This window comes from Toxoplasma gondii, chromosome Ib (genome assembly GCF_000006565.2).
Source record: "Toxoplasma gondii ME49 chromosome Ib, whole genome shotgun sequence".
NCBI classification, from domain to species: Eukaryota; Apicomplexa; class Conoidasida; order Eucoccidiorida; family Sarcocystidae; genus Toxoplasma; species Toxoplasma gondii.
The window spans coordinates 976,134-997,325 of record NC_031468.1 but is presented as its reverse complement, the minus strand read 5'-3'; the positions used below and the strand labels follow the sequence as shown (position 1 = coordinate 997,325).

Here is a 21,192-nt window from a genome sequence, read left to right as displayed (position 1 = left end):
CGGATGTGGCAGCCTGGGAAGGAAGTATTCCGTCGACCACGTAGCGGCCCCGCCCTTTGCTGCCTCCGTTGCGGTAAATTCTCAGAAGAAATATACTGATCGTCACCTCGAGGGCAATGTGGGAGCGACAATGCACATTAAGCGGGATGCGAAGTATACAAGAGTAAAAGCTTTATATCAGAACGCCAGTGGCCTGTCGTGCGTGCGAGGAGATGGTTTTTCCGTTCAAAGATGAGCTTTAGGCAGCACCCTCACGGCTTCTCTTTCCCTTTCACAACTATTTAAGTATGGACGAGGCATTGTATTGCCGATTCGTAGGTACCATTTTTTCGTGTTTTGTCAGTTGCTTTTGATCCCGCTTCCAGGCCGCATGCTGCAGTACAACAATGATGCCTCAGCCAGGGTCTTTCGCACACACGGATAGTCCTCGACTTCTTCACCGCATTCTGATTATCCAGAGCGGACGACTGTGTTGGCGTTCCCTTCGATGGAAGGCGTCTCTGGTTTCTCCGCCGACTGGAAACAGCATTTGAGAAGGTTCATCATTGTAGTGATCCTTTTTTCTTCAGGGCCGTCTTGTGCCGGTAGCGAAATCACTCAGCCATTCACACATCAGAAACGGCACGGGACAGTCCAACCAGCACTGCAGTGAGGAATGAAAAAAAGGTAGGTGACTTCACGGCTGTAAATACCCTGATATATGGTTACTGCACGCACAGCTGCTCATACGGCTGGACACGGCAATCTGAATCCTACGCCTCTAGACATGACTGTAATGAAAGATCCTTAATGACACAGGATGTTGAAATCGCCATGGAACAGTTGCCACAGGCCTGAGCCGATCAACTGTCAGCGTCACGGAAAAATTCGAGCACAACTGCTGCTTCACGCGGCAGACTACGTGTCCCTCAGTAACTAGTCTGGAGGATCGCGAAGGTCTCGAAGTTCCATGAAAGAGAATGTTCGACATTCCATTTCTGGTATGATTTCACTGTCTATGCTTTAGCTACTGGCCTATGAGAGTGTATACAGCGGCGGTTCAGAAAATAACACTCCCACCAAGAGTCACCTTTTCCCTTTGGCTGAGCGGGTGTGACGGCCGTTGAGAAGAATATTTCGTGTCCTACCTTACGTACACAATACCTTTCTTTCTGATGTTCTACTTCTGTGCATCTCATTTTTCTTACGCCTCCCATGAACGCAGCGTGTTGTGGGATGTGTGACGCCGCTTATGATGAAGACTGCCTCGGAGCATCCTCGAAGGAAAGCATTACTGCAAGTTGATAACTCGTACAGAGTATAGTGAACGGAAGTGTACACCTTGCTCAAACTACTGCGATGTTTTATTTCACGTGGATTGTCAAATCCAACGTGCCGGTATCGCTCAGTGGGCGGCGAGACAGCCCCTGACGTGATAACCGCCTTTTAGATGCGAAAAAACCTGCTTTCCGGTTGATGCCAGTGCGTAGATTTTCTTCGAAAGAAAGCCATAGCTGAAACGGTAGAAGTTGACTTCGTAGTGATATTAGTGACAAAAATTCGGCTCTCGACTGGTTTGCAGTTGTTGCGTTATCATACGCCGGGTAGGCACTGAAAATACTACTGATATGAGCTAGTATAACTGTTTCTTACCATGAAATTCAGCTTAAGCCATGTATCGGAGTTCTTTCTGGAGTTTTCCTACGGCTGCGGAATTGTCGCTATACTCTTATGAAGCCGCTTCTTGAGGAATGCGATGTGCCGTCTGCAATCCCCCCGCACTGCAGTGGACCCCGTGCGTTTCCCCCCTTACGACATCCTAGAACGGTGGCGGAACACTTTTCTTTTCAGCTCCGGACTTCCAAAGCGTTTTTATTTGGGGAACTCACTAAGGATTTATTAGGGGGCGTTTGTCCTCATCAGAGGCAAGCAAGTCGAGGAACTGCGACACAAAATCAGCGGTGCTTCAGCACAGCTATACGCATTCGCAGTCTTGGCTAGTGCGGTTTTGTCCCTTCCGTAAAGAAACGGTCCGATTGCAGTTTCTTTATCGAAACCCACGCAAATAATGAATCCATGGAAGGGACGCAACCAACTTGTTATTGTACCGTGCTTCGAGGAGGCATCGGCCTCTTGCGGCAGTATAGCACAGAGAAAGCCATGACGGCAGGTAGGGAGCAGCTCCTGCACACGGAAGATGCCGCTGATCGGGTTCTTCACCCCACTAGTGACAGCCTGTTAACTCTACAACTTGTATTAACCAAGGGAACCACTACTTTTAGGCAAGCGTACATTTTGGGGGTAAGATTGACCCTCTTACGGGTTCCACATACCATTTTTACTTCCAGCTGTCACTGCATATCGCATTACCACAGCTACATATGCCGGATTAGGCTACTAGAAGTCCGGTATCTTTGCCCGACAGCGAAAAGTTGCGTACAGTTGAAGCAGTTGCTCAAGACAATCGACAGACGGCGGAATTTCGCGAAACCCCACGTAAATGACCGCCTTAGAGGAAATCCCCAAGCATGTTCACTTCTCGGTCCACAGTGCAAACTAAGCGCCGCGCTTTGATTTTAAACGAGAGTGCTGTCGGGAGTGCCCTTCTTCAACAGACACACGATGGGAGCAACAGAAACCGCGAACGAAGCACATCTTTCGCGGCGACATTCCTGCATCTAGGCAAGCTGTTAATGAGACAAAACAACGTTGAATCTCAAACTCTGCACCGCCTTCTCCCAGTTGATCTTCTCGTCTGTACTCACCTTTTTCTCGCCGCTTCTCCGTCTCCTTTTCCTGCACACCTGCTCTGCTGGTCTGTTCACCATTAACTTTTGACACCCCCAACTCGCCATCCGGGGCTTTCTTTACCTCCATGTTGACCTTCTGAATTTTCTCATGATTCTCCCACTTCCTTTTCGGTAGAGGAGCAAGCACAGCGAAACCAGCATGGCAAGAAGCCTCGGGATCCGTCTCGGCAGCTGCTCAACAACCATAAACTTCCCTTGCCTTCTCAAAACGCGCCACTAGCATGTTTGTCACTTCCGGCCTTCTGTCCCGCGCTTTCTCTTCCCTTCTGTGCTACAAGAAGAATGCCGTGAGTTGTGGTCTTTGCTGCCCGAGGGAGGGTTGCTTTTCTCTGTTCTTCGCGATCCGTACCCCCCAGTGTAGCTCTTGTTTCCCTCTCTTGGTAGACAACTGCAGGCCTTTATTTGAGGTCTCGGTTTCAAGCGTCTTTTCCTCTCATTCGGTGTTTCGTGGAAGAATAACGCCCTTGTTTACCGACGTCTGTAAGAGTATCTGGAAGAAAACATACTCCTTTATTCCGTTCTGGGGGGTCGGTGACGATATCCCTTTTTCCCGTTCGTATCGGTTCATCCCTTTTTCAAAGGAAAACCGAGATTTCTTCCCCCGCTCTCGCTTTCTCCACTTCCAATCCTGAAAGAGTGGTGAACTCTCTTGGTAGCCGCGGTAAAGCCGGCAGATTGGCAGGCACCATGTTGAAGACAGCAGAGATTGCGTGGCAGCCGCGGGTTTCTCCCCTTCGGTCGCACGCATCTTTTAACTCCGTTTCGGCCGCCTCTCGATCGCAAGCCTCCTTGCCGAGACAACTGACAATGGGATCGACAGGCCGTGGCAGCACGCGATCTCTGCGGTTTCTCTCTGTCTCGCTTTGTAAACAAGCTTCCCCTTTCTGCCTGTCAGAGCTAGCAGTCGGAGCTCCTTTCTTGACGGCCGCTCCAACCCACAGAGAGGCGCCTCTCGACATAACTCAGCGGAGCCTCTCTCGCCTTTCGCGAGGCACTGCTGAAGGAAGAAGGCGAGGGTGTGTCGGGGCTCGTTTCCCTCAGACAACACCCGGCGAGAGTTCAGCTGAAACTTCTCCACCGTTGCTTCGCGGGACGTTCCCCAGTCTCGAGGAACCGCGGGGAATCTCCTCCAGACGACTTCTGTGTGGCCGCCTTCCGTCACGCCCATCTCCGGCCTCTGCGTCGGTCTCTGACGAAGGCGGGAGGTCAGCGCGCTTCCAACGCGGAGACAGCCGGCTCTTCGGAGCGTTCAAGGCGCCAGTGTCTCCTGGCGTCTCTCGAGGCAAAGGACCCAACTCGTCTTGCTTCGTCGTGCTGGACAGCGGCGCGAGCTGGGTCAGAGGGAGTGACGTTTTTACAGGGCCTCTCGGGTCTACTCGAAGCAAACACTTTGCTCGGTCTTCCTCAAAAACGAATCCGCTCGCGCTCTCGACACCGAGGAAAGAGCGAAGCGAGAAGACCAGCCCAAAACGTGAGCAGGCGGGCCGCGAGAAACGGCCCGGCCTCTTCGACGAACTCCTGTCCACTTTCGAGAGCTTCCGTTCTCGAGAAACACAAAAAATGAATTCCTCCGCTTCTGTACTCGGCGTCCAAAGCATACATACAAGAAGCGACGCCAACGCTGTCCTCTCCAGGTTCCAAGCAGCCATTCAACCTGGTAAGAAAGGACCCGGTTGGGAGCGAAAGGGGGGGAAACTAGCCGTCTGCTTGGTTCTGGTGGACGACACCTTGGTCGACTTTTTCCCTTGGAAACGTAATGTGTCTTAGTGCTGTGCGTTTCCGGCATGACTCATGAAACTGCCACGATACAAGGCTTTCTATCGGTGGAAACTGCAGGTTTCTCCAACTCAATACATCACCGAGAACCACCGCCCCGATATCCGGTTGGCCGCTCATCGTCTGTCTTTCTGAGCACGACGCACATGTCCATTCATTCACCCATTTGTGTAGTGTTTGCACTCATGAATTCGTGGTCCTTCCTCACGCCCAGTGTCTGTGCTGCAGCCAGTCTGTTTATGTGCCAGTGTGTCTACATGTAGATACTCACATGTATCTCTTTGCTTACCTGTCGTCTCATTCTGTACGCGCCGGTGCCTTCGGCGCCATCCACGTCTAGACAGGCAGTGCTCCGCGTCTCCTTCGTGGAGACGACTGAGACTGGAACCCCAGTTCCTTTACAGGAACTTAAGTGCCTCTGGCATGTCTGCTCTCGTTTCTTTCTGCTTCCTAAAAGACTGCGCTGCCCTTCTTGGATCTGAGCTACCATAACATCTTTCTTGATAACGCGACGACCCGCGCAAATCTCTTTCTGCATGCGCCTGCGTACATCTGGACAGGAGGGTGGGACACGGGGATCCCCTTGGTCCCGTTTCTCCTCCTGGCGCCACTCGCCTCGTTGCTCGTCTACGCGTTTCTCTGGAAGAGTCTCTGGCGACCTCTGAAGAGAGAAGAAGAGCGCACTGGGCGTCTTGCCCTCACCCGAGGGGAAGACGGGAAGAAGGCCCTCCATTCCCCGTCTCCAAAGCCATTTTCTTTGAGTCTCGTCCCTGTAAGGAGAATCGGCAAACACACAGAGAAGCCAGCACCGAATTGAAGCCTCCGGCCCACCGTTCAGAGCGAGGAAGCGGGGATTCGCAGCGCCACTCAAAGTCGTCAAGACGAGAAGCTCACTGGGGAGCAAGGGAGATATCCGGGCATGAGAGAGAAGTTCACTCTGCTCAAGACCTCCACGAAACGAGGGTGTACACGATTCGTCATCTTAAATGCGCTCTGCTAACAAACTAGACCTTGGATGCTTCTTCCTACATTCAAACGGTTCTGCCCACCATGCAGGTGTAGAGACGTAGATGGCCAGGCATGACAGAAGCTACATCCCCACTGAAAGACAGAAAATAGTTGTTTGGGTGTTTCGTTCGTGACAAGTCTTTTTTCATGTCTTCTCGCTTCTACAGCAGGGACAAGTATACGGAGTCTCCGTTTTTTCTTTTTTTGTGTCAGCTGTACGCTTCGGATCTGCTGTCGCACTTGGGGCCGTTCCTGGCGAAGCACGTCGAGAGCCGCGGAGTTTGCAAGAGAGCGTTGAGCGAACTACAAGACCCGCTTCTGGCTCGTGAAGCGAAAGGCTCCGCTCTTGCAGGTGAGCGAGAAGCGAAGGATCGAGACAACCTCGCGAGTCTCTGTTTCCCTTTCTGGGCGTTTTTGCCTCTGAGTCCAGTGCTGTTTTGGTGTCCTGCCTCGTTCTTCCATCCTGGCGAGGGCACAGTCCCTTGCCTTGTCTCTGCAAACGGCCGTTGGCGACCAGCAAGAACTCTTTCTTCTGACGTGGCTCCTCAGTTCTCTCAGAGAACACCATGAGAAACGAGACCTGCACACACACCAGAGCAGTCTTCACTCTGTCTCAGGCGAGTTTCTTGTCCGATCTGCCTCTCAGCACTTCAAACGATGCTTCAGTATCCCTCGATTGCGAGGCACCTCTGCTCGACGAAAATCGGTTCTCGTTTCTCTTCTCCCTCTTCCTGCCCTCCCGCCAGTCCTCATTCGCCCCCAGGGGAGACAGACGACGAGACAGAAGGGCACCGAGGGAAGAAGACACAGGACACAGGAACCGAGTTGAAGCAACAAAGAGACAAGACACCTCTGGAAATCGTTCTGTCGGTTTTCGTGGGCGAAAATCTACCGGAGGGCATCGTCAAACAGTCGACGGAGTGGCTCCTGGAACTAAGCTGTCTCTGTACCATTCTGCGTCACACGCCTCCAGAGGTGCGTTCCGTTTCTTCTGTCTCTTCCGCTTCTCGATAAAAGAGACTTAGAGACTATTTAATTCCGTGCGGATGCGCCCAAGGGCCAACGCGCCAAGCATGCAAACTTTTACACCTTCAGGATGCGTTTTTGTCTCTACCGCGTCGGCCGAAACAGACGTTCGACTCCCTTTCTGCGTGTAATTCTGTCCTCTAGTTTCCTTTCCTTGTCCTCTCTCGCGGTGTGCGTCGAGTTGGAGGAAACTCTCTCTTCGTCCAGAGCCACCAGCTTTTCCGCCTCTTCTTTGGCAGCTCCAGAGTGCCCGTTTCCCCATCCTCTACTGGTGTCTCCTTCAGGACAGAGAAGTCCCGTACGACCTTCTCCTTCGCCTCGTGAATGCAAATGCATCTCTGTGGGCTCATGAACCGAGTTTCGAGGAGCTGCGTGGGCGAATTCTTCTCAAGCTTCTGGAAGTGAGAAAGAAAAAAGCGAGCAAGATATCCACCTCCTGCATGCGCGCCGACTCGCACGCACCCGAAGCAGTACATGGGAGACGCTCTACCCCCTATTTTTTGCGATACCTTTCCAGCTAAACACAGCTTTTTTTCTTTGTTAAAAACAATCCTCTTCTCGCGTTTTGACGCAGGCAACGATTTGTGATGGGCACTCGGGGATCCATGGGGGTTGAAGAAGCCTGCAGAAGATCGAGAAGAAGACAGAAATGGGACAAGACGAGACACCTGTAAAGGGAAGAGACTTTGTGTATGACGCAAAGGCGACCTGCCCGTCTCAGCATGTGCTTCCTTCACGCCCACCTCTCAGTCGCCTCTCCTCTGGAACCGTGGTTGCTGTGCCGAACTCTTCTTTCTCTCCATGGCGATCTGACTTTTTTTTGTCGCTCGAGAGAACGAATTGCACATGAAGAGCTTCTGTCTGCGAGACCTGGTCACGCGTGTGTCCGTCGGAACGATTCAGTGGACTGTCTACAGAGATTGCTTGAAGGTTTCTGCCTTTTTGTGGCTCTCCACTTCTTCAGAATACATCCAACGCTTTGACTGTGTACGACCGAGAAGCGCCACAGCTGCAAGCTCGGTCAGTCGAGAGCGACAGCGGCCACCAAACAGAGAAGGACGAACTGTCAGTTCCGGAGAAAGTGCTTTCTTCCGACCACGGTTCTTCAGCAGACTTGGCTGAACGGGCCTCAGCGAAGAACGAATCGTCGCCAGAGCATGCATCGAGCTCGTCTGCTCCGTCAGATGCATCTGACGTGGAGACTCAGGAAGAGAAAAAGGGTACTCAAGACACCCCCCGCCTCGTCCTGGACTTGCTTCTCCATCCCGGCCCCTACACCACGCCTGACTCCATTTTTCTTCAGCTCTGGGTGAGCTGAGGCCACTGCAGCAGTCTCGCCTCTTGGGGGTGGGGGTTCTCGAGGCTCGCGTCTCGTATCTTCGTGTCTCGTCTTAGCTCAACCACCCGCGTTGATGAATACGGGGAAGATTCGCGATACCTCTGCAACACAGCAACAAGTCGCGTACAGATGGAGCGAGATAGCGAGACCAGACGTCAACGCGCGTCACTCGCCTCTGGAAAGGGCGTTTCAAACGTGTACCATCTCGCCGTCCCCCGCGTGATTTTGGGTCCGCAGGAAGTCCCGCTTGCAAACCTGAGAAGGTCATACTGCGGGAGGTTTTTCACACCTGTTATCCGCCTTCTTGCTCCTCTGCTTTGTCTCTTGATCAGCCTGTAGGCCAGCGAATTCGAGCGGGCGAGCCTGAGCATGCACTGCGCAGAGCTGTGAAGCTCCTCCGCTCCTTTGTCGAGGCTCGCGACGAGGCGAGAATTTCGGAGCGCCACGCTTCCGATGAATTGAGGGAGAACAGCGTCTCGTTGTCTTCTTCAGCGTCGTCTTTCTGGAGCAAACTGAGAGGGAGAGAATCCAGGAAGCAGGCTGGAGAGAAGGACGCTTCAGGCGACTACGGCGCCCAAGATGTTTCCCCGCTTTCAGCTGCTCTTCTTCTCTGCGACACTTCGTTGCCATCTCCTCGTCGCTCTCCTCCCTGGCGCATGAAACTTCTCCTGAGAGAACTGGAAACTGACCTCTTGTGCGTCCTTTCCGTTGTGTTTCTGGGCGTCTTCAGCCGCAAAAGCGGCGGCGAAAGCCTCTTTGGCGAGGTTGGGAAGGTGAGGAAAAAAGATAAGGAAAGGCGAAGCATCCGGAGGCGAAAGGGTGCTGCTGGGAGGCGAATGAGGCCGTTAAAACTCCGGTGAAGTGGAAACAAAGAACTCAGGGGAGAAGGAAAACGCTGGTGTGTAAGGATGTGAAGCCCTAGCGGCTTCAAGCTTTTTTTCGACACCTTCTGGTGAGCAACTCCGAGACGGAGGCCTGGGCGGAACATCAGTGAATTTCTATGTCTCAGTTTGTTTTCTTCAGCTCGCGGGAAGGTGGTAGACTGTATGTGGCGTGGTACGCGCTGCTGTGCTCTGTTTTTGCACTTTCTGCGTCTTTCTCTCATCCAGATTGCCCTCACCGGCATTAGAGCACTTCGAGGTCTTGCGATACTCGAGGCGGCCTACCATCTGGAAACGAACTTCATCCACTCTCCAGCGTACTATGAAGCAACCGATTCCGATATGGTACGCCGCAACGTGCTCGTCTTCACAAACATATATACATTGAGTGCTGAGGATCGATTCCTGTTTGCCTCTGCAGGCACACATCCATGCAGGTACACCTAAACACAAACCATACACAAATTTATGTACTCTACGCCTATAAATATTTATACGTATATATATTTATATACATATTTATATACGTAGGTTTCTACACGGAGTCCAACTTAGGTCAGGCGCTGTAATTGGACGGGTGTTGTCTTTCTAGAGTGGATTCTTCTGCGTATCTATTTGGTGGCACGGTGTGCTGCGTTCTTTTTTACCTCCTTCCATTCGTTTCTTCTTTGAGTCACAGAACGACCTCATCCTTGCTGAGTCTCTTCTGCTGTCTCCACTCTCGTTTCGCTTTCGAAAGGTGCGTTCCTTGTTCCGGCTCGTTTTTCTGTTGCGTGTCTTCTTATTTATGCCTGGTTTCGTTTTTTTGCCGCCGGCAGATAAAGCAGAGCCTTGGCTTGGTGACATTTAACGGGCTTCTTGCAGCAGCGGTCTTCCGCACGCATAAATATGGTAAGCTTTGATAGTGTTTGGAGAGACATTCTAAAAACGACGCGAAACTCATGATTTGTTGAAAACTGTACCAGCATGTCTGCGTTTGCGTTCTTCGGTGGAAAGATTACGGACACAAAAGCAACTTGGTGCCTTTCTTGTAAAAATTGAACGAAGTTCTTGCGAGAAGGGAAGCGAGTTTCAAAGAAGGGAGAACTGCGCGCCCGTGGAAAATGTGCCTCCGAAAATTGTATTGTGTGTAAAAACTGCGATCCCCCTGGCTGTATGCTGTGGTACCCTTGTTCTAGAACCATGAAAAGTATTGTTTCCTGTGCGTGCTTGCAAAAACACCAAATTAAGTTGCCCATATGCGTTTGCGTAAAAATTAGGTAGGAATGGGGTGCGTGGCGGGAGGCACATGCGGGTGTCTGTGGAGATTGATGCCATTTCCTGCCGTGCAGCTCTCCTGCCCTTCTTCCTTCTGCGAATTCGCGACATGTTCGCAATGGATTTCCGGATCTGACGACGCAGATCCGCAGAAATCTCTTCATGCTCGACCGGGGGTCAAAACGGAACTCCACCACTCTGATTGGAGAATGTGTCTCGTCTTCTCTGGGATGAACGGACGCAGAGAAGGTCGCGCGAGAGTTTGTGAAGAAACGCATCGAGGCAAATCTGGGACACGAGGAATCCTGAGGTTGTGGCAGTGCCACAAACGCCCCAAGCAAATGTGCATGCAGAGGGATACGAGGAAAAAGTACGCAGGGGTACAGAGAGTGGACACAGAATAGGAGGCGAGACATCAGGCTCGCAAGTAGCTGCTGAAACTGTACGAACGCCTTCTACGTCTGTAACTGAAGTCTACACATTTCCTGGGAGGGGTTCTTTTTCTACTTCGAAGTTTTCTTTTGCTATCGCTTTACTTTTCCAGCCTCTTGGTTTTCTGTTCTGGGCGCTTTGCGTGGAACCAGTAACAACCCCGGGCCTGTGCCCCCACCTCTCTTGTTCTCTGCCTCCCCTGTGTCAGTTTCTGCCTCTCTGATTCATGAAAACAAAGAGCTCACCTCTGCCGGGCTGCCTTCCTCCTGCAGTTCTCGGTGAAGGGTCCGTGCGCAAGGTCTAAAAGACGCGCCGAGCCGAAAAGTCTCGTTTTTCTCAACAAGCAGTTCTCCATTGGATGTTTGCACGAAAAATCGGCGAAGCGAGTAGCCAAAAACCTCTGAGGGCCGTCTGCCTACAAAACAGCTTCCGCCGTCACTGGCTCCTACAGATCCCTTCTACTAACTCGTGTGAGCTATAGAGATTCGCTTCAATGAATTGGTGTCTGTTGCACATACTTGCACAATCTTGAGCGGTAGGTGGGGAGCAAACCCTCTCCCCGCGTTCTTAATCCAGCTGCTCGATTCTGCTCGAAACGAAGTGCCGGACATCGACACCGCAGTACGCAGAGAGCCACTCATACACATACACATGTACATATATATATATATATATATATATATACATACATATATATACATGCATATATATTCATGTACATTGATTTGTATGCGCACAGAAACATTTTCGTATCGAACCCTGCCTACAGTCAGACGTCTAGAAGAGTGTGAGAGGCGCCTGCGTAAGCTTCGAGCAAGGCGAAGTGTGAGGGAGGCAACCAGCGGCTTTCGGGCATTTTCTAAGCGTGCCTGAGTGAGAAACAGCGAGGGGTCCCGGAACGGTTCCCGGTCTGTCTACAGATTTTTTGCGTTCTGAAAGTCTCCGACTCTCATCAATGTGACGGCTGTTCTACCTGAGCTCTCGAGTACGAGAAGGGCGTGAAACGGCAAACTGAGAAGAGGAGCCGGAGGTCCCCTGCCGTGTCTCGCCTTGTTCCCCTTGATTCTCGACTCAGTGAAGACACAAATAAGGCAAACCGCTCTTATGCTATGAGACATGAAATCTCCTGTCTGCATTCTTCGAGAAACCGGGAACCTAGACACCTGATTTGTTGAGCGGAAAGGTGACGACGCGTCTAAATAAAATGACTGCAGTTAGCTGCCAATACCCAGCAGCCGCAAGTCTCTGACATCAATGTCGCCACACTGCAGCGCCTGTGCCACCCGTCTGAGCGCTTCCTTAACCGTCACTACTTCACGTTCACACTTGTTCTCCTTTTGGGCTCCACCGGCGCTGTCTCCTTCAGAACTCACGTTGTCCCTTGGGCCGTCGGCGAGCACTGTAGCCATCTGGGAAGCCAGAAGGAAATCTTGCTCGACGAATGTTTGCTCGCGGAGCTGCGCCTTCAAACGACTTTCGACGACCTTGTCGACCTTGTCAGGACTGGAGGGGAACTGCTGAGCGACGGAGGCCCGCAAGATCTGTCTCTCTGTCTCCATTTCGGTTGGCGTGATGTCGGACAGCTTCAAGAACCGTGGGCGGGTTGCCACGGCCTGCATGGCGAGAAGCTTGGCAAGGATCTCGAGTCTTCGGCCTGTGTCGGGACCTGGTTCCTCCCGACCGGCTGGCGAGCTGTCTCCGAGGTCTCCCTTCTCCCTCCACTCCAGAACGACTGTGGCCGCCGCGCGCCCCACACCTTCGGCGACTTGCCCGTGTACGTACCACCCCACAGCCTGGTGAACGGAGGCAGGCGAGGGAGAGAGGGGAAGTGAAACATGTTCAATGCTGGAAATCTGGAGTTTCTCTCCAAACTGCTGAGACAGCAAAGCCATCATGTCGCCCAGAGTGCTCGACCCGCCGGCCTCGCTCTCGCCTCCGGGCGGAGGTACCGCAGGAATAGATCTTCTCGTCTCTGGTTGGAACAAGCCGTCGAGGCCTGCCTCTCGGAACTCCTGCGGATCCACCAGAGACGCCTGCGCGGCTTCGATCAAGGCTGCACGCGAGATACGCTCCCCCTGCTCGCTCGACAGGGCCTCGCCTGTCTCCTGTCTCCTTGCCTCTTCGGCGGCCTGCACCGCCGCAGTGGCGGCGGCTCGGGCAAGGGCAACAAAGCGCGCGTTCTTCGCGACGAAGTCTGTCTCCGAGTTCAGTTCGAGGAGACAGACCGTCTTCCCTCCTCCGCTGTTGGACGCCTGTCCCTCCGTCTCTCCAGAGGCCGCGCCTGACTGCCGAGCCGCCGGGAGACACACAGCCGCGATCACGCCCTCAGCTGCCACCCGGTCGGCTCTCCTGGAGGCACGAGCAATGCCTCGCTTTCGGAGATTCACCGCTGCTTCTTCTAGATCCTGAAGACAACCAGACACAAACGAGGGGAAACACGCGAAAGGAAACTCCTAATCGCTCTCGTGTGAATCAAAAAACTCCCTTTCTGTGCAAATACACACTTGCCCACCCACCTGCGCACACATATACTTACATGCATACATCCGTACATACCCACAGGCACACACAACATATGTATACATATATACATATATATATATATATATAAATGTATACATTATTTGGGCGCCCTGATATGGACAAGACATGCGTTTCATATGAATAGATTTCCGGAAGACACATATCAACTTTTTATGTGGGAATGTGGACGACGCGGTGTGTGGACCTAAGTGTCGCTTGGGATGTCTAACAAGAGTGAGCTGGAAAAAATGTTTCCCTCACCATATTGGATTCTTCGAGAGCTTTGCGGCACTCTCCAATGCTGACCCCGCCGGTACGCGCTCGCAGTTTTTTGACGAGAGCGAGAATGTCGCCTTCCTTCGCTTTGGGCTCCTCGCTTCTCGTCGAGCTCTCTGCGACCCTCGAGGCCGCCGCTGCATGCGCAAATCCTCTGAAGCAAGTGAAGCCCGCAGCGGGGGCCAGCGAGGGAGACCGGGAAGAAGAGAGAGAAGTAGAATAAGATGGAGAGACATGCTCACGAGGAGGGTGAGAACGGAGAAAACAAGAAGAAAGGACTCCCAGTCGATGTGTAGGTTGCAGGACAGACCGGGTCATGCCCGCGAGGGAGGAGCAGCTCCACCGAGCCATTTGGTGAGAGTGGAAAGAGAGAAACAAGCGAAAATAGGAGGAGGCTTTCGAGACATGCCAGGAAACGCCACGCGTGCGGCTGCGCTGGGTCTTTGAGACCAGAGAGTGTCCAGCTGAAAAGGAGGACGGCCGAGGGGAACGAGGAGACTTCAGTGTGCTTCAGACCAAGAGTTCATTTCCCACGGCTCAATACACTTGCCTTGCTCAAGAATGACCTTGAAAAATCAGGGACAAAACACAGGCGTCGTCGAACGGAGAACGCCGCGAATCCGACGGTCAGGAAAGGTGGACCTAAGACTGAGGGTGGAAACCGAAGTTCGAGCTGGTCTACTGAGGAGAATCAGAGGAAAAATTCGCGAGTTGCACGATTACAAGTGACGGGGGAGGGGGGGGGGGGGAAGTGGAGACGAAAGAAAACGAAGTGACAGCCGAGAAACAATTCGCCTCGAAGAGACACATGCAAGTGTGTGTGCCGTCAGAGAAAAGTCACCGCGCAGAGAAAAGGTTCCCTTCTCTCAATCTCTGGGTAGACGAGGCGAGGAGAGACATCAGGATCGGGATCGACTCCATGGAAAAGTGTGAGGAGAAGAACGATATTCTTTTTTTCGTGAAGATATCGGCCCTTCTTTTTAGGAAAAGCAAGCGAGAGATGCATACGCGATAGATGTACTTGGCTCAGGCGCCGGGGGGTTCTCGTTCGCGAATGATGTAGCATTAGCTTTTGTGTTAGGCAAACATTTGGGCTGAAAGGACGAAAAACAAACAGGTCTGGTGGCGCCATTGCCTTGCATATACAAGAAAGGGAACAAATGCAACACCCTGAAGGAAAGTGAGCTCCGCTGAAAGACGCCAGAGAACATGGGGCCTACAGGAAGACAAACGAATATGTTTTGCCCGTCTGATTCCATCGTTGTTCTCTCCCTTCCGTATTCACAATCCATTCCTCTCTCCATCCTCCTGTCTCTTTACTCTCCCTGCATCTCTGTGCTTCGTTCTCTGTCGCTTTGCAGTCGCTGTTCTAGCCTTCTGCCTCGGTACCATCTGCGTCTCTCTCGACCTCCGTCCGTCTTTGTGTTTCCGTGCGCTACTCTTTGACTGCTCGGGAGTTGAGATCTTTTTACAGATCTTGACGGTCTTTTTTTCCAGAATGAAAGTGGATTGTCCTCTCACTCATTTCCCCCACCAGACCAGTGCAGATTTTTCCGAGTTTGCCGAACCTCCACAGGTGAGTCCTCACCCTGATTACCTCTGCTAAAGTAGTGCAAGGAGTTCAACTGGCTGTGTCTCTACAACGTCGTCTACTTCCGCCTTTGAGTAGACACGAGCGGTGTGTTTCAATTTACATGCACTTTTTCTGTCGGGGGCTCGACTCTTCCTTTGGTCTCGGATGGGGAGAGAATGAGAAAAGGAGAAAGGCAACCGAGACAACAGATGCACAGTAGCAGTCACATGAGAGACGCGAAGAACGCAGCTTCTTCTCTCCTCGCCACAGAAAACAAAATACCATCCAGAAAAGGTTTGAAAACACAAAGTAAAGAGAGAAGATACATATTCTAAAGCTGAGACATCACACGAAGTGAGAGCGTGCGTGTCTCACTGTTATCCCCGGCCATGGTTGGAGACTAAAAGGATGCAGCGGGAATAGAAGCAACTGAGAGAACTCCCTTGTCTTTTTTCAGCACTGTCTCCCCCAGGGTTCTCGCCGTCACCACTGCTGGAGTGCTGTTACCATTTTGATGTTTTTTCTTGACCTCACTGAGCCTCTCCCATGTTCTAAGGAGACGTTCTGTGTTCCATGACATCTCTTGATACAGAGAGCACACAAGTTATTTCTTGATTTTCGCATCAGACACCTCTGCCTTGGCGGGGAACTGAATGACAGACGCTCGTCTTTCCCCCTTTTCCCTTGTAGCTCAACTAGCACGGCATACCACAGTCTCTACCTGCGGGCAGCGTTGCGGCGTCGCGTTTTTTCTCAGAACGGCAGGATGAAATGCTGCAACACCGTTTGCAATAACTCTCGTGTTGTCACTTCGCTTGAACAAGGCTTTAAGAAGCTTTTGAGCACAGTGACACGCCAAGTTGAACATCTTCGACGGTGTCAACTACGGAGACATACATGAGGAACGACATAGCACTCTCAGGAGGCTTGCCTTTCCGTAGTGGATGCTGTAACGTATTTCTGTCCTTTCTCCGTGTATTTTCGGTTTTCATGACCAGAAGCAAAGCCAACATCCAACGCGTCATGTGTTACTCTTCTCCAGGTTCGTCCTCGCCGAAACAAGGTTTCCTCGTTTCGGTTCCAGGATGAGAAGAGGGCACGCCGCCCCACTCTCTTGAATTCGAGCGGAAAGAGAAATATATACGCATTCACTACTAATAGGCGCCTTTTTAGAGGCCTTCTGTGACTCCTGTGCATCGCGAAGGCGATATGCGCGATGTGCACAAGCGCTGTTGTGGTTTGCAGGAAGATACATATTTCTTCGGCACTTTATGGATCACTAACCGCAGATGTTCCTCGTTTAAGTCTGAGTGAAAATTTTCCTCCTAAACATCTCGTGATTCAGGGCACTTTCTGTATACTACTGCACTGTCGCTATTCCATGAACGGCTCTTCCGGTCCGCCTTGCTGCGAGTCGTGCAGCCCGTGTAGAAACTAAGGGAGATATTTAACCGACAAATATAAACACTTATAGCCACGTCCAACACATTGTAAACCCGTTGGCATTTGAAGGAGGCTATGGCTTTCTTCAGTTGCCAAAGGAGGTTCGTGCATGTGCAGGTTTCCCTCTCTGGAGAGCTGGCTGCTGGCGCTATATATACAGATCTGCCTTTCCCAGTAGACCCGTAGTAAGTGACCTGTCCCTCTAAGCTCTTGTCACCCTCACGGTGGAATTCGATTTTCTTAAAAGGAGAAATAGACGCGACTAGAAAAAGGAGTCTCGTTTTTTCTAGGAAGCGTACTGCTCCACTTCTTGCTTCAGTTTTTCCCCCCTGCCAAGACCGCCTGGGGCTGCCCCAGCCTCCCCGCGCACTGTCTTCCTCTCGTGTCTTACACGCTCTTCGTCCGCGTTCGCGGTGTTTCCAACTCAAGCGTTTGCGCTTCTTCTGCGAAAACGTTTGAGATCCCGAACTTGTGGAAGGAGTTTCAGCGACGAACATTTCAACTGGCGCCTCGCGATTCTATGGCGACCGACTCTCTGCGGTTGCATCCATTCTCCGTGTCTCTTCATCGCTTGCTAGCAGCCAAGTCAAGGCGAGACTTTCGTTTCACTTTCCCGTGTTCCGAGGAAGCTGGAAGGGAGAAAGCCTGTCCTCACGGTCTCCGTCATCAAAGGCTTCCACGCTGGCGGCATTTCCCGCGTCGTCTTTGTTAAAAACCACAGACAACCAAAACGCGTGACCCCTCAAGCCTAAACGCTAAACGTCCAGCTGGAGAGAGCAATTCGCGCCGCGCGCTGGGAAAAAAGGGCTTCGAAAGAAGGCGGTTGAAGCGCGCGAAAAGGAACTTCCGGAAGTTCTTGTGTAGGCGTCTGGCTTTTCTTCTTGATTCCAGCAAAAAACGCGAGCTTTCTACGTAAAAAGAGCTAGTCTGAATCCGCTGCCTTTTTCTGTTCCTCTTCGCAAAGGGAAGAGAGTCGGGTGGCGCGCGCGCTTTGTCTGGACGGTTCGCGTGCGACAAAAATCCAAGCTGATCGTTGGATGCCCGCGTTTCTCTCAAGCTGGTTGCGGAGAGGGAAAAAAAGGGATGGAGCATGAGTCGCCAAGCCTCAAAAAAGAAGGGTTTCTCGTTCTTTCGCTTCGATTTTCTCCCGCTTCTGACACCCGTGTTCGCTTGTTCCGCGTGGCTGCCTGGCGGGTCTGTCCGCGGCCGCCGAGACTCGTAGAGGTTTTTCTTTTTTTTGCCAAACTTTTTCCCCGTTGATGCTCTGTCTTGTCACTCATCGAGTGCTTCCTAACGGACTCAAGCAGCTCACCTACCTCCCTCTGCCCCAGTCCTTCGCGACAAGCTGACTGGGTTCTCTCCCAGGAAGTCGGCGTTACTTCCCCTCTGTATCGAGACCCGACGCACCGTAAGCGATTGCTGCTCTTCTAGCGCGCCTCTTCTGCGAACTTTTTCAATTTGTTCTGCTTCGTTTCGCCGGCTGTCTGCCTTGGGTTCAGGGTTTTCTGTCAAATCCGTTTTTTCTGTTCTGGACGCATCGCCACAACTTCCCAATTCCGTCCTTCCGGATGAACTCACTCAACATCCGCTCCTGCGTGATTTGTGTTCTCGGCAACCTCGGCGGCTTCCCACAGCGGCTTGTGTGCCTTCCCAGGCAGTCAGAAATGCGTTTACTCCGCTCTTGTCTCCTCGTCAACATGCCAAAGTAGCGTTCTCTCCAGAGCTTCCCACTTGGGGCAGGCTTTGCTACAGCCCGAGTTGTGCGTTCGCCAGTGCTTCTTGTCCGTTACGATTTTTTGCCCCTTTGCAGGAGGCGAAGGATTCCTGGCATCTGTCTTAACAAACCGGGACTCGCGATTGTCTCCCCTCGGCGCACCTGTGCCTGATCTTGTCAACCTCATTGACTTTTGTCGTGGTCTCTCCTTCCCGCAGTTTTGCTGAACTCAACTTCTGTGAACTTCTCAAGGGAACCTCTTCATCATGAGGCCTCGACTCCCGTCTTCCTCGCCTTTCTCTGCTTCGTCCTCTCTCTCTCATTCATCCCCTCTCTCACCTTCTTCTCTGCGCTCTCCTTCTTCCCCTCTCTCTCCTTCTTCTCCAGTCTCTCCTTCGTCTCCTCCTGTCTCTGCACCTTCGTGTACGTCTTCGGACTCGCGCGCTCCACCTGTTGACTTTCAAGATCCACTTCACGCAAATGTCATATTCCCACCTGACGTTTCGAAGACTTCTCCAAACTCCAAGCTTCCTTCTCTGTCATCGTGCCAGTCTCCGCCGACCGCCACCCTTGATATGGCTCCTTCTGACTCATACGAAGCTGCAGGTCCCGCCACTGGGTGGCCTTCTAGGCCGTTTCTCCCAGCTCTTCAGTCCGCCCTTGCTGACTCCGACGAAGCTGTGTCTTCGGAGAGACAGTGGCGCTCTGTCGCCTCTCCTTCCGGAATCTCTCGCCCCCACCTGGACCTCCTGCCTGCCTCAGATAGGTTATCGGTCCCCGATGCCGGCGCGAGCCCGCTGGTCTCGTTGGGTCTCTGTGGAGCGAGTCCGAACTCGCAGTCTGTCTCCTGTCGCCCACACCGATTTGGCGAAGACGAGGTGGGTTTGCCGGAATCGGAGGCGAAAGGCGACTCCTCATGGGAGGGACATGCCCCAGATTCTCCCAGGAACTGTCTGTCTTTCGCAGCCGCGGAGGCCGCCATTGCGGCTGGAGAAGCCTTCACGCCCTACACAGTCTTGGGGCGCGTGCGTCTTCTTTCATCGTCTCTGGACGAGCGAACGGAGTTTCTCCTTCTTCAAGGCGTTTCGCGAATTCTCCGAACTTTCACAACTGCTCGGGAAGAACTGGCAGCACGCGAAGACAGGAGAAGACGGCGCACAGTTACCAGAAGAAGGGCAAGGAGCCCGAGAGACGCGCGCCAACTTGAAGAAGTTCGAGGCGGAGGCTGTCGAGCAACGAACATTCGCGGGTCTTCTGCATGCGCTTTGCAGATGCGATGTCTCTCTCAAGTTTCGGATGCATCTCCGTTCCAGATTCAAGGGGACTCGGCGTCTCGAACTCCCGTGGCAGATGCCGTGAGTGCAGTTCAGCTCCCTGAAGAGGTACGAAAGATGCGAAGGGTGGGGCCTAGTCTCTACTCTCAGCTTCGGATTCGACACGTACTGCCTAATGCGTCGCCGAGACTCATGCCGTCTCCGTTCGTTTTTCTGGATGCCAATCTCACGTTCATGCTCACGCGCCTCCTGTCTGCGGTCTGTCGGGCGTCTTGCAAACGTATCTCCTTCTCTTTTCCTTCTCTCGCGCCTCGAGACCTCCTGTTTCTCCTCAACGGACGCGGCGGACATCGGGGCGGCGGCCGTGGGTATGGGCGCCGCGCCGGGGTCTCTGCAGCTGGAGACAGGAGCGAACACAATAGCAAGTGGGAAGGGGGCGAACTCGCGCGAGGAAGAGACTCGCACCACTCGAGTTTTTATCTGGATGCAGAAGAAGAGGGATTCAGTTTCTCTGGAGACCCATCTCTCATTCTTCCTGGTCTCCATTTCGCAGAGAGGCCGTCAACAGGCCTCCACCGGCGGCTCCTCAGCCTCCACGTCGCCTCCGGGGGCCTCTCGGCCCCCAGCAGCGGGTCTGTGGATGACAGAGAGAGGGACCAAAGGACCTTCCCTGTTCCCTCAGTGGTCGATGTCTCTGTCCTCCTGCAACCCGCTCTAGCTGTTGCTGGGCCTTTCAGCGTCGCGCCATTCAGGAGAAGAACAAGCGCGGCTTCGCCGTCGCGACGCCGAGGCAGGAAGAACGAGGACACAGACTGCTTCCTTGACCTGCTGGAAGATATCGACGCCATGGCTGCACCACTGGGCCGGGGCACTCCAGGGCGACTCAGCGGCAAATCGCGGGAGTTGTCTGGACAAGAGGCGAGGCAGAAGAGCAAACGCAGGAGAAGCTCCTCGCGACGATACGGGGAAGAGGCGGACGAAGACTCGGGAGACGAAGAGGACGAGGACGACGACGTCTTCCGTCTCGAAACAGACGACGGCAGGATGGTTCTCCCGAGACAACTCTACCCCCTGTGTGCTTTCCTCTCCGTCTGTCTCCGAGAGGCTGCTGGCCTCAAACGCGACGCTCGGGACGCTGTCCACGAAGCGAGTCGCCTTGGGGGCCAGTGGCCCCGTGCGAGCCCCACAGCCGCTGGACTCACAAATCAGAGACCGTCGCCAAGTGGATCTCAAGGCGGTCGCCACGCGAACTCCGGATCTCTGCGGGGTCGTCGAACGGTCGGGGGCGAGGAGGCTGAAACTTCCATGCTGGGAGGGGAAGACGAGCGCGACGGGTCTCTTCGTCTCTCGAGGTTCGGCGGAGAAGATGAAGGGACAGCCTGGGGCTTCAGAGATGGTGGAAGAGGCAACACCTTCGTTTCTCTCCCGCCGCCCGAGTACCCCAGGTGCTGGGCTGGCGGAATTCGAGGGGACGTCGACGACAAGCTCTTCACAGCCGGATGCTTCAGTGGTGTCTCTGAATGGGCTCAAGCTGGCGCCGGTGCGGAATCTCTTTCCGTAGCGGGGACAGGCCCCGCGGGGTCACCGGGATGCACCCTTTTAGAGACTGTTGAGGCCAGACTTCTTTACCCCCTTGTGGGTCTCCTTACTGAATCACTCCTCGAGGGCGTTTCCCCCAGCGAAAACGATCTTGGCTTCCGGCGAGTCCCCTTTAGAGGTGAGACAGTTGAGTTGCTTGACGCAGATCTGCGAATACTCGGACGCATGAGGCGCAGTTAATTCTCTTCGGAGCCATACTGATCTGAAAAAACGCCGTCTTTCTTCGTTTCTGCTGCCCTGCTCTCTGAGGTTGTTTGCTCGCTTTTTTCGACACATGCATCT

General features: G+C 53.1%; 4 protein-coding genes across 4 annotated transcripts in view; 3 read left to right on the top strand and 1 right to left on the bottom strand.

Moving 5' to 3' along the window:
- Nucleotides 1-3,463: 3,463 nt before the first annotated feature.
- On the top strand, nt 3,464-11,098 carry TGME49_209020 (hypothetical protein). The gene is made up of 10 exons (XM_018779442.1): nt 3,464-4,446; nt 5,126-5,337; nt 5,787-5,925; nt 6,220-6,548; nt 6,884-7,000; nt 7,564-7,908; nt 8,271-8,711; nt 9,048-9,164; nt 9,638-9,710; nt 10,151-11,098. Exons 1-10 carry the CDS (start codon nt 3,477-3,479, stop codon nt 10,210-10,212), a joined length of 2,805 nt encoding a protein of 934 aa, XP_018638463.1. The 5' UTR covers nt 3,464-3,476; the 3' UTR covers nt 10,213-11,098.
- A 142-nt stretch (nt 11,099-11,240) lies between these two features.
- TGME49_209010 (elongation factor TS protein) lies at nt 11,241-14,117 on the bottom strand (the record flags this gene model as incomplete). Its single annotated transcript, XM_002369620.2, has 3 exons — nt 11,241-12,913; nt 13,293-13,461; nt 13,990-14,117. 3 exons carry the CDS (start codon nt 14,115-14,117, stop codon nt 11,723-11,725), a joined length of 1,488 nt encoding a protein of 495 aa, XP_002369661.1. The 3' UTR covers nt 11,241-11,722.
- A 688-nt stretch (nt 14,118-14,805) lies between these two features.
- On the top strand, nt 14,806-16,066 carry TGME49_209005 (hypothetical protein; the record flags this gene model as incomplete). Its single annotated transcript, XM_018779441.1, has 2 exons — nt 14,806-14,883; nt 15,923-16,066. The coding sequence occupies 2 exons, from the start codon at nt 14,806-14,808 to the stop codon at nt 16,064-16,066; spliced, it is 222 nt and encodes a 73-aa protein (XP_018638464.1).
- Nucleotides 16,067-18,303: 2,237 nt separating this feature from the next.
- Nucleotides 18,304-21,192, top strand: part of TGME49_209000 (HECT-domain (ubiquitin-transferase) domain-containing protein) — a gene marked incomplete at its 5' end in the record, with an annotated part of 39,319 nt that continues 36,430 nt past the window's right edge. The window contains one exon of the mRNA XM_018779440.1: nt 18,304-21,028. Within this exon, the coding sequence (XP_018638465.1) occupies nt 18,304-21,028 (2,725 nt within the window). The remainder of the gene's footprint in view (nt 21,029-21,192) is intronic.

Excerpts from the sequence above, each read along its gene's own strand:
- TGME49_209020 (XM_018779442.1), top strand. The coding sequence starts at position 3,477 with ATGTTGAAGACAGCAGAGATTGCGTGGCAGCCGCGGGTTTCTCCCCTT. Across the intron at positions 5,338-5,786 it reads TTTCTTTGAGTCTCGTCCCT|CTGTACGCTTCGGATCTGCT; the intron begins GTAAGGAGAATC and ends TTTTTGTGTCAG. Across the intron at positions 5,926-6,219 it reads GAAAGGCTCCGCTCTTGCAG|CACTTCAAACGATGCTTCAG; the intron begins GTGAGCGAGAAG and ends TCTGCCTCTCAG.